This window comes from Labeo rohita, chromosome 17, assembly GCF_022985175.1.
Source record: "Labeo rohita strain BAU-BD-2019 chromosome 17, IGBB_LRoh.1.0, whole genome shotgun sequence".
Lineage (NCBI taxonomy): Eukaryota > Metazoa > Chordata > Actinopteri > Cypriniformes > Cyprinidae > Labeo > Labeo rohita.
Window position 1 is genome coordinate 27,046,161 of NC_066885.1, and position 12,122 is coordinate 27,058,282.

General features: G+C 30.9%; 1 protein-coding gene across 1 annotated transcript; it reads left to right on the plus strand.

Annotated features, from left to right (window-relative positions):
- The first annotated feature begins 64 nt into the window (after nucleotides 1-64).
- On the plus strand, nucleotides 65-9,814 carry noxred1 (NADP-dependent oxidoreductase domain containing 1). The gene is made up of 6 exons (XM_051133318.1): nucleotides 65-2,408; nucleotides 2,499-2,662; nucleotides 6,776-6,956; nucleotides 7,249-7,406; nucleotides 8,964-9,150; nucleotides 9,256-9,814. The coding sequence occupies exons 1-6, from the start codon at nucleotides 2,251-2,253 to the stop codon at nucleotides 9,383-9,385; spliced, it is 978 nt and encodes a 325-aa protein (XP_050989275.1). The 5' UTR covers nucleotides 65-2,250; the 3' UTR covers nucleotides 9,386-9,814.
- The last annotated feature ends 2,308 nt before the right edge of the window (nucleotides 9,815-12,122 follow it).

Consider the following 12,122-nt stretch of genomic DNA (forward strand, 5'->3'; position numbering starts at 1 on the left):
AACTCACAGAGTGCAACCATTTCACGTCAACGAAATAATAGTGCCCCCCATAGTCCAAAATATGTATAAAAAGATGTGGATTTTTTAAAATAACATAAATCGTTTTCTACTACCTGTTTAAGTAAGAGATATTATTTATATTATATTAAGCCATACATGTCCTAATACCTGTGGTTCCCTTTAAAACTGAACCATCGGTTATTTCAAAGTTCTATACTAGATTGCATTTTTGAATATAAAATATTTTAGTTAATGCGACTTGTGCTTTCAGCTACTAATAAGAATGATGTACTATTAGCTCTGTTAAGCATTTACCATTGTTAACCCATTTTACAGTTTCCAAGCAAAAAGTCTGCAGATTCTCTCTGGGTGTCTTGGCTTTGCATATGAAAATGCATATCAAAAATTGCATACAGTATCAGAGATCTGTGAAGTTAATGTTAAAAGGGAAGGTTTTAAAAATGCAATACTTTTACATTTTCTTATTTGATGCGAAGAGTTCTGATACCGATACAGTAGCCAATAATCACAGATTAAACATAGTTTTATTATATGTGCCACATTATATATCCAATCAAACAAAATTGAACAAATGTTAGATGTACATTCCAAAACCTCAGAATTTTTGGCTGCTATTTGTCACTCATTTTTAAAAAGCATGCAGCTAATTCTCTTCAAAGACTGGAACATTCACTTACACGGCCGTCTTCCTTCTCCGCCTGTAAAATGCTGTAATATAGCTTCCACTTCCCTTAGAAGGCCAACTCTTTGCATGAGCTACAGAAAAAGAACAAAACATTGCGATGTACAATAAACACAGCTTACACTTTTTCATATACCTGGAGTTTGTAGCCTGAGAAGTGCTGTCAGCTTGTAAATAGGGACTTCATGTTTGTTTTCCTGCCTGTCCTCTGGTTTGTCTTAAATTTATTCTCTTAACCTCATTAACAATGTTTTAACCTAATATCAGCACTTGCAGAGAGAACATCTGTGTACTTACTCAATCCCCAGCTGGTTAATATGCATTAATGTGTATGAGGGATATCAGCACATGGCATCATAAAAATAATATTTTCTCACAAAATTAAATATAGGGATTAGAGAAAAGACATCAGTAGCAAGATTGTTTTTTTTCTTTTAAAATATATTTTATTATTATTGCATCACTTTGGTCAGACACTATTCATAGTTGCAATCACAACCTTGTATATTATAGTTAGTTGTTGGTAATAATAGTTGAATTTAAAGCAGATAAGATTTTCATTTTGACCTAATCAATCACCTTAAAACAGCTGTTTTCTAGCATCACTGCAATAAATCCTTTGGCCGAAGGAGATTACAGGCAAATGTTTATCAGATCACTGTTAATTAACAAAGAAAACAGCACTGAATTTTCCAGGACACACTTAAATGCTGATTCTCATTTCAGTTTTATTAACAAACTCTTTGCCTTCTGTAAAACAAAAGCAATCTATTTAGTGATTAGTCAAATGTCATTTAGTATACTGATTTTCAATCTAAAACAGACTATTTGAAAACAGATTTACACTTCTTTGCTTGTTGGATCTTCTATTTTTTCCATGCATCTGCACAGTATTTGTTTTGACGATGGATCACAGTTAATCTGTGTAGTATGATTTCTCTGCATTTCATCTCTAACAATGCAAAGGGAATTAACAAAACTAGAAACTTGTGAATGTTGAATTTCTCTATTACTGCTCTATTATTAGTTGTCACAAAATGACAGGTAATGATTTAACAGTATGAGGAAAGAAAATAATACATCTGTATAATTTTTTATTTATTTTTCATTTTTTTCTTACTGCATATTGTTGTTCACAGTTTGTGAAGTTAAATGTACAGTGTACAAAAGAATGTTATGGGGTGGGACATTGTACATTATTGTAATTATTTGTGTTATTTTTATTTGTATCATAAATGCCTTGTACAGTGTTATTTTTTCGTTTTGTTGTTTTTTCAGTTGGAATTATTTTGTATTTTATTTTTATAAACTTGCTATGAATAAAATTTTCATTCAGCATGCCAACAGAGGTCCCTGAACATTAAAACGTGTCTGTATATTATATGTTTCTAAATTCTAAAGCGCAAATAAAACAGTTGGGACTTTTATTTTAAAAAACTGACGTAAAGCGTTACCATAGCGCGCTTTTGTCTTATAGATTCTAGTTTCACAGTTTGAAATGGTTACTATAGAAACCGGTCCTCTTACTTTATCTCTTACTTATTGAAATGTTGGACTTAACACTTAATTTAACCTCTCTCGGGTTTGAGGCTGGACTCGGTGAAGGCGAACGAGAGCTGGTTTATCTGCGCAGTCGGTCCGCTGGGTTGACTGTCAGTGGATGTGCTCATGCGGTATTTGCCTATGAACTTTTCCGAATATTGAGGTAAGAAGAGTCAAACTCTGTTGTAGGTCTCAGACGACTCTAATTTCCACATAGACGCCGTTTACTACAGTCATGAACATTTTCACACAGAAAGAAAGTGAATGCTGAGAATGGCTGCACTGCTAAAGCACATCTGTCCGTTGGCGTACTGGGAGGAGGACACATGGGTAAACAGCTGGCGATGGCTTTACTGCATTCATCCAGCCTTAAACCAGGCCACATCAACATCTCAACCAAAAGGCCTGAGACATTAGGTTAGTGAGTAAAGAATAAATAAATAAATAACTTAAAATTAAATTTACACTTTTGTATTCATTCAAATATTAGTAAGTAATATGTTTAATAAATTATATATATATATATATATATATATATTTACTAAACATATTATTTACTAATATTTGTATATGTGTGTGTGTGTGTGTGTGTATATATATATATATATGCACATACATACACACTAGTCAACATATGAATTGAATCAAAACCTTGTCCTAAAACCGAGACAATACCTGTTCTTGTCTTAGGACAACTTTGATGAACTTTTTTGATCCACTTAAAATGTTGACTACTATATACACTACCGTTCAAAAGTTTGGGGTCAGTAAGACTTGTAATAGTCTTTAAAGAAGTCTCTTATGCTCATCAAGGCTGCATTTATTTCATGAAAAATATAGAAAAAAAACAGTAATATTGCAAAATGTTTTTACAATATAAAATAATGTTTTTTATTTTAACATACTTTAAAATAAAATTTATTCCTGTGATGAAATGCTGAATTTTTATCAGCTGTTACTCCAGTCTTAAGTGTCACATGATCCTTCAGAAATCATTCCAATATGCGGATTTATTAATAGAATGATCAATGTTGGATAATATCAACAGTTGTGCTGCCAAATATTTTTTGGAACCTGTGATTTATTTTTTTATTTTTTTCAGGATTCTTTCATGAATAACAAGTTTAAAAAGTACAGTGTTTATTCAAAATATACATATTTTATAACAATGTAAATTATTTATTATTAACTTTTAATAAACTTTTAATTATTAACTTAATACATCCTTGGTGAATAAAAGTATTAAATTCTTAAAAAAAAAAAAGAAAAAAAAGAAAAGAAACAATAAAAAAATGTACTGAGCCCAAACTTTTGAACGGTAGTGTATATATATATATATATATATATATGTATGTGTATGTTTGTGTGTGTGTGTGTGTACTTGTTTTTGCTACATTCAAAGGATAGTAAATAGTTTCAGGTTTTACAGGATAGTAAAACCTGAAATTTTTGACATTGTGGGGACCGCAAAAAAATGATTAAAAATAGTAAATGATGTTTATCTGAAAGTGTAACGATGCAAACATGTTTTCTGTGAGGGGTAGGTTTAGGGTTAGGGTTGGGTTAGGGGATAGACAATATCATTTTGTCAATATAAAAACTATAGAAGTCTATGGAAAGTCCCCACAATTCACAAAAACAAACATGTGTGTGTGTGTGTGTGTGTTTGTGTACTTGTTTTTGCTACATTTGGTCCCCACAAGGATAGTAAAACCTGAAATTTTTGACATTGTGGGGACCTGCCTAAAAATAGTAAATGATGTTTATCTGAAAGTGTAACGATGCAAACATGTTTTCTGTGAGGGGTAGGTTTAGGGTTAGGGTTGGGTTAGGGGATAGACAATATCGTTTGGTCAGTATAAAATCTATAGAAGCCTATGGAAAGTCCCCACAATTCACAAAAACAAACATGTGTGTGTATGTGTGTGTGTATATATGACCCTGGACCACAAAACTAGTCATAATGGTTCATTTTTATGAAATTGAGATTTATATGTCATCTGAAAGCTGAATAAATAAGCTTTCCATTGATGTATGGTTTGTTAGGATAGGACAATATTTGGCTGAAATACAATCTGGAAAATCTGGAATCTGATGTGTTCAAATAAAATAATAATAACTTAGTCAAATCAAACATTAAGGTTTGATATATTTACTATAGGAAATTTACAAAATATCTTAATGGAACATGATCTTTGCTTTATATCCTACAGATTTTTGGCATAAAAGAAAAATCAATAATTTTGACCCATACAATGTGTTTTTGGATATTGATACAAATATACCTGTGCTACTTAAGACTGGTTTCGTCATATATATGTGTGTGTGTGTGTGTATGTGTATATATATACACATACACATTAATACACATTAATACTTTTATAAAGATGAATTACATGGATCAAAAGTGACAGTAAAGACAATTTTACAAATATGATATCATTATAACAAAAAAATAGCATATTAGGATTTCTGATGGATCGTGTGACACTGAAGACTGGAGTAATGATACTGAAAATTCAGCTTTGTCATCACAGGAATAAATTACAGTTTAAAATATATTAAAATAGATACCAGTTATTTTAATTGTAATAATATTGCTGTTTTTACTGTGTTTTTGATCAAATAATTGCAGCCTTGTCGAGCAGAAGAAACTTTCAAAAACATTTAAAAATCGTAAAAACTATCTCAAAAACATAAAAAACAGACCCCGAACGTGTGCACTCAGAATCAGTTGTTTTAAAGGGGTCATCGGATGCCCATTTTCCACAAGTTGATATGATTCTTTAGGGTCTTAATGAAAGTCTAAAATATACTTTGGTTGAAAATTCTCAATGGTTGTGTAAAACAACACCCTTTTTACCTTGTCAAAATCAGCTCTGCAAAAATCATCCTGTTCTGGTCGAGGCTGCTTTAAATGTTAATGAGCTCTGCTCGCCCCGCCCCTCTCCTGTCTCTGTGAAGTGATGAGCCTGTTTATTTTAGCCACATTTAGCCACGTTTAGCCGCTAAACTTGCTAACTAGCACGTTATTAGGAAAGATGATTGCAGAGATTCATTAAAAAAACCTTATACTCACTTCTGGTGTAAGTGAAGCTGGATCATGAATGATTTGCGCGAACACAGACGGATATATGTAGATCGGGAGGCGCATTCCCTTCACAAACAAACCTAATCCACTGCATCTTCAGCGGCTCAGATGTCGGGAGTAAATGATGACCACTATGTTCATTATTACATCCAGCAACACAACACCTCAATCACTCAATCTGAGATATTCTTGTCTAACTTACATCCCTGCTTCGGCATCGAAACAGTGGAGATGGGATTGTTACAGCTGATCTGAGGTAAGACGCTCATGTCAGTCAACTATCGTAGGAGCGGCCTTTGGCATCTGAGAATGGCTTGATTTGAAAAAGGGGATATTATTTTTACAGATTAATTAAAAACCACTGCATGGATTTTTATCATTATAGGGTAGATTTGTACATACACTGCCAACAACATGAAAAAGTGAACTTTGCATCCGATGACCTCTTTAAGAAAGTCGTAGAACCTCTTTTATTTTTATTTATTTTTTATTTTATATACATTTTTTTCTTGCAACTTTATAAGTGGCTGCTTAGTTGTGATCGTGTAAGCAGCTAGTAAATAAGTTAGAATAAGAATAAAAAATTCCTAGAAAAGTGTTTCATTTGACATTTATTAAATAATTTATTTGGGAAGCTTAAAAACTTAAAAAAAACACACTTGCATTCAGTGTGTGAGCCGTTAAGTGACTGAATGGCAGTGGGCAGGGCCTATGGTGAGATGACTATTCGTCGATGTGTTGCTCTGAAAGGCAGTGTTTATGTGAACGACTGCACCCGGATGACATCACCTTGCACCTCAGATCCAAACGAGCTGTTTTTGGAGCTTGATTAAATAAATGCTTTGTTTGTAATGAGGAGGAGGTTTTAAGCTCTGAAACTTGCAGGATATTTTAATGTTACTTATATACTAAAAGATGAAGGCAAATTTGATGTCTCATGTCATGACCCCTTTAAATGATTTATTTGGGAAACAAAATATATGGGCTAGGTCCAAACAGATGTAGATCTACAGTTTTAAAACAATTGCAGTTTAGAAGTCCTTTATGCTCAACAAACCTGTATGTATTTGATTATAAACATGCCTCAGCTGTCAGTTGTGATTGTCCTCAAGTGCCTCCTCTGTCAGACTGGACGTATTAGTGATCACGTGGATCCTTGGAGGCCCATCAAAGCTGCATAATCATGCACACAGGAGTTGCTATAGAAACTCATGCAAAGTGCATTTGAGCACTGGCGCCCTCTTGTCATGGTAATCGTGCAGTCAAGAGCAGTTTCCACTAGCTCATATATCGTAAAAATCCCCCTGGTGTCATTAAGATTAAAACCAGACAGTTCTGTCTGACACTGTACAACTCATGTGACATGACAGATAAATCAGGATTTTCATCATGACCTGTTAGTTTATTAAAACAATCTCTTGTCTTTGATTGGTCCATAGGGGAATATTCAAACATGGGTGTTGAGTGTTACTTTGACAACATTAGATTGGCTAAATGGGCAGACATGCTCTTTATCTGTGTCTTGCCCTCTCAACTACCTCAAGTCTGCGCAGAGATCCGCTGCCATCTGCCTTCACGCTGTCTCGTGTACGGCTTCACCTCAGCAGTGACACTCAACAGGTATTAAGATGAACATGCTTCACATTATTATTATTATTTTTTTTTTTATTATGGAAGAAGAAAAAATAGCCTGTGTTTTAACATCTGTTTGTTGACTGAATGTATGTCAAATTTTATTAGTTATTTTTCATTTTTTATGTTTTTTTTTTCTGTATTACATAATAATAATAATAATTATTATTATTATTTTCATCTCTAAATATTAATTTATTGAACTTCATAAGTAGCCACAAAATGTCATTCCATCATAAAGCATCAGCTTGTCATCTTCTTTTTTTTTTTTTAATTTCAGGCTTGCTGTGCTCCTTGACCACAGCTTTCTTATCAAACCCCAGTATGAGTTTGTGGCTTGCAATAATGTGACTGCAATTTGGCTTCTCCACAATCAAGTGACCGCAGCTTTAAAAGATAAAGAAGTTATTTCAGCCTCAGTTCCTCCTTCAATGAATGGTGTGTTAAAATTGCAGATGTATCCTTAACAATACATTTTATTTCACCTCAAAATATGTCTATATAAATCTCTCATTATTAAACACATTAAAATACATTAACTAAGAAATAAATTATTATTATTATTATTATTATTCACTACCATTCAAATATTTGGGGGCAGTCATTTTTTAAAGAACTTAATATTTTTATTCATCAAGGATACACTGAATTGATTAAAAGTGACAGTCAAGAAAAAATCTATGTAAAACAGATTTTAATCTATTAACATGTTTTATTTATTTATTTACTTATTTACATATTTTTCTATTATTATTATCATTATTATTATTATTCACTACTATTCAAAAATTTGGGGGCAGTCATTTTTTTAAAGAAATTAATTTTATTTATCAAGGATGCACTGAATTTATTAAAAGTGACAGTTAAAATAAATAAATAAAACAGGTAAATAGATTAAAATCTATTATTATTATTATTATTATTATTCACTACCATTCAAAAATCTGGGGTCAGTTTTTTTGTTTGTTTGTTTGTTTGTTTGTTTGTTTTAATTAATACTTCTATTCATCAAGGATACACTGAATTTGTCAAGAAAAGTCAAGAAAAATATTTTAAATAGATTTTAATCTATCTATCTGTTTAGTTAGTTAATTAGTTAGTAGTATTATTCACTATCATTCAAACAGTTGGGGTCAGTTATATCTTTTTTAAAGTAATTAATGTTTTTATTTGTCAAAGGATACATTAACTTTATCAAACATAACAGCCAAGGCATAATCTATTTAAAATAGATTTTAGTCTATTAATCTATTATTTATTTATTTATTTAGTTAGTTAGTTAGTTAGTTAGTAGTAGTAGTAGTAGTAGTAGTAGTAGTAGTAGTAGTAGTGTTCACTACCATTCAAAAATTTGGGGTCAATAATATTTTTTAAAGTGATTAATATTTTTTAATTAATCAAGGATGCACTGATTTGATTAAGAAAAAAATCTATTTAAAATAGATTTTAATCTATTTATCTATTTTATTTTTATTAGTTATTATTTTTATCTTTATTATTAATATTATTCACTACCGCTCAGAAATCTGGAATCAGTATTTTTTTATCTTTAAAGAAATTAATACTTCTGTTCATCAAAGATGCACTGAACTGATCAAACGTGACAGTGACATCTATTTTCTTTTGATCTTTCCATTTATTAAAAAATATGAAAAAAAAAACCAAAACACAATTTTAATAACTTAAAATCCTGTCAACTCTAAACTTCTAAACAGTAGTGTAAATGCACTAAGAATAATTTTTTAAACTGTACAATTGCATCTAGGCCATATGTAATTATTTAAAAAATTCAATGAAACATAATTAATCGTAGTTGCATGATTGAAGTTTTTGCAACTTTATAACTAGCTGCTTAAACACACATTTAAGCAGCACAATACAAGCATTGTATTCCCTTCCAGATATGTCCATAGCCATCTGTCATGTTAAGTCAGTGTGGTTTTCATACAGTGAGCTATAAGACTCCATTAAGTAAACTTGCACTGTTTGCTGAAGGTGGCCTCTTCCTGGATCAGAGATGGGTATCTGCTGTGCTCTACAGTCTCCTCAACCTGTGCACGGCAGAGAAGCTGAGCTCCAGAAAGACTCTGCAGCTGCTAAACGGGCTGTTTGAGACAAAGACATTGACTTACCACAGTTTTGTAAATTTACCCAGTGCGTCTGACCTCAATAACCCAGACGAGTGAGTCTAAAGCATTTCATCGTAGTTGTTCAGAATGAATTATGGCTATATTATTCAACCTTGTTTTATAATAATTTATAACAATTTGTCTCTGCTGTTTTACAGTCTTTTCCCATGGATCAGTTTGGTTGATGTACAAACTAAATCCACTCCATTGACTGATTTGTTGTCAAGAGATAAAGGTTTGCAAGACTGCATTTCAGTCATGTACTATAATGTATTTTTTAAAACTTAGCAGAAGGATAGGACATCATTTTGTTGAGTTCAAAGTGACACAATTAAATTGTGCAACATTTAAGTTTCAGTGTGTACATTTTTGTTCATGTTGAATCTGTTTCTTCATCCAGCTGTTTTGTGCAGGTGTTTGTAAAGTAAAGTCTAAAATAGGTGTTAATTAAACTCAGGGGAGGAGTTAGCATGTCAGCTGGATCCCTTTGAGCTGCCCGAGTGCTATATTTGTGTTTTATTCTCTGCAGATTTTTGTCACACAGGCCCAAATGACTTTGAAATGTTTCCCTGTATATTTGAATGTGCCAAGCCATTTATCTACACTGAATATATGCTGCTAATTAACAAAAACGCTAGAACTGTTCACTTATCTCACAAATATTGTAATATGTAAAACACCTACATGTAAGAAAAATAAACGTAAGACTTTTTTTTTTTTGTATTTATTTTATTTTAAGATGATTAGTTTATGTGTAAATAATAAAATGACAGTAAAAATAAAAAACAGGAATGAATATATATATATATATATATATATATATATATATATACACACATACACACAGTAAAAACTGCAATATTGTGCATATTATAACAATTTATACTATTTTAATGTATATATTTTAATGTTTTAAATATATTTTATTTCATAAAATGTCATTTATTCCTGTGATCAAAGCTGAATTTTCAGCATCATTACTCCAGTCTTTAGTATCACATGATCAAGTCATTCTAATATGCTGATTTGGTACTCAAGAAACATTTATTATTATTATTATTAATGTTAAAAACATTTGTATTGCTTAATATTTTTGTGGAAACCCTAATACATTTTCTTCAGGATTATTTGATGACTAGAAAGGTCAAAAGAACATGTCATTACTGTAGCTTTTCATTAATTTAAGGCATTGTTGAATGAACCATCATCCAGTCTGTCTCTGGAATGACATGAAGAAACAGAAAAACTGAGACAGACTAAATCCAGAAGAACTGTGGCAACATCTCCAAGAACCTACCTGCAAAGCTACCTGAAAAACTCTGCACAAGTTCACTTAGGGCAAAAGCTGCTCTAAACGCAAAGGATGGTCACATCAAATGCTTATTTATTTTAGTTAATAGAAGTTCATTGATAAAGAAAATCTATTATGACATTGTTTTTGACAGCATCCTCATTTTATGTGCCTAACTGTCTAAAAATTGTAACAGTGCTGTAGCTTTTTAGGTGTAGGTCTCTTAAAGCATCTTGGAGATGTTGCCACAGTTCTTCTGGATTTAGTCCGTCTCCGTTTTTTCTGTTTCTTAAAACAGACTGGATTGAATGATGGAGAGATCACATCTCGGTTTGCACAAGGAGTCTGACAACAGCCTGTGCTCCACACAAAAATCTCACTGGATTATTACGATTAATGGCAAAATGAATGTTTAGAAATGTAAACTGATATTTCCTACTGACACACTACAACAAAAGACCGACTTTAACTGACTTTAAACCATTTTTTAGCTGATGAAAATACTAGTGGCCTAAAACTTTTGCACAGTACTGTACATATTTAGCTTATTTATTTATAATTTTATAAATGTCTTTACTGTCACTTATATACAATTTAAGGCATCGCTGGTGAGTAGTTGGTGAAAGTATTTAATTAATAGCCATTAATTTCTTTAAAAAAATATATCACTGACCCTAAACTTGAAAAAAAATTATATATATATATATATGATTAAATGCTTTTATTTTTTACATGTGGTCTTTTTATTTTAAATATTAGTTTTATATTACTAATCTTTGTTGTCCTTATAAATGTAGTGAATTTTTTATTTATTTTTTTTTCACACTGCAGATTGCCAGTTGAGCCAATGTGTAATTATGCAGCAACATTATTTTCAATTAGGTGCATCTTGCTTGCTAGCTGGTTTTGCATCTGAACTCTTCATATATATATATATATATATATATATATATATATATACACATACACACTGTGTATTTTTTTTTAAAGAAATTAATACTTTTATTCACCAAGGATGTATTAATTAATTGTATGTTAATAATTAAAAGTTTATTAAAAGTTAATAATAAATAATTTACATTGTTATAAAATATGTATATTTTGAATAAACACTGTACTTTTTAAACTTGTTATTCATGAAAGAATCCTGAAAAAAAAAATCACAGGTTCCAAAAAATATTTGGCAGCACAACTGTTGATATTATCCAACATTGATCATTCTAATAATAAATCCGCATATTAGAATGATTTCTGAAGGATCATGTGACACTTAAGACTGGAGTAACAGCTGATAAAAATTCAGCTTTTCATCACAGGAATAAATTCTATTTTAAAGTATGTTAAAATAAAAAACTTTATTTTATATTGTAAAAACATTTTGCAATATTACTGTTTTTTTTTTTTTTCTATATTTTTCATGAAATAAATGCAGCCTTGATGAGCATAAGAGACTTCTTTAAAGACTATTACAAGTCTTACTGACCCCAAACTTTTGAACGGTAGTGTATATATATATAAATGTCTTAACTGTTATCACTCACCTTTAACTTTATATATATATATATATATATATATATATATATATATATATATATATATGTGTGTGTGTGTGTGTAAATGTATGTATCTATTTTTAGTTTTTGTTCTGTTTTTGTGTGTGTGTGTTTTTTTTTTTTTTTTTTTTTTTTTTTTTTTTGTTTTGTTTTCTTCTCAAACTGTGTTTGAGCGGTTTTA

Excerpts from the sequence above, each read along its gene's own strand:
- noxred1 (XM_051133318.1), top strand. The coding sequence starts at position 2,251 with ATGTTGGACTTAACACTTAATTTAACCTCTCTCGGGTTTGAGGCTGGA. Across the intron at positions 2,409-2,498 it reads GAACTTTTCCGAATATTGAG|AAAGAAAGTGAATGCTGAGA; the intron begins GTAAGAAGAGTC and ends ATTTTCACACAG. Across the intron at positions 7,407-8,963 it reads AGTTCCTCCTTCAATGAATG|GTGGCCTCTTCCTGGATCAG; the intron begins GTGTGTTAAAAT and ends TGTTTGCTGAAG.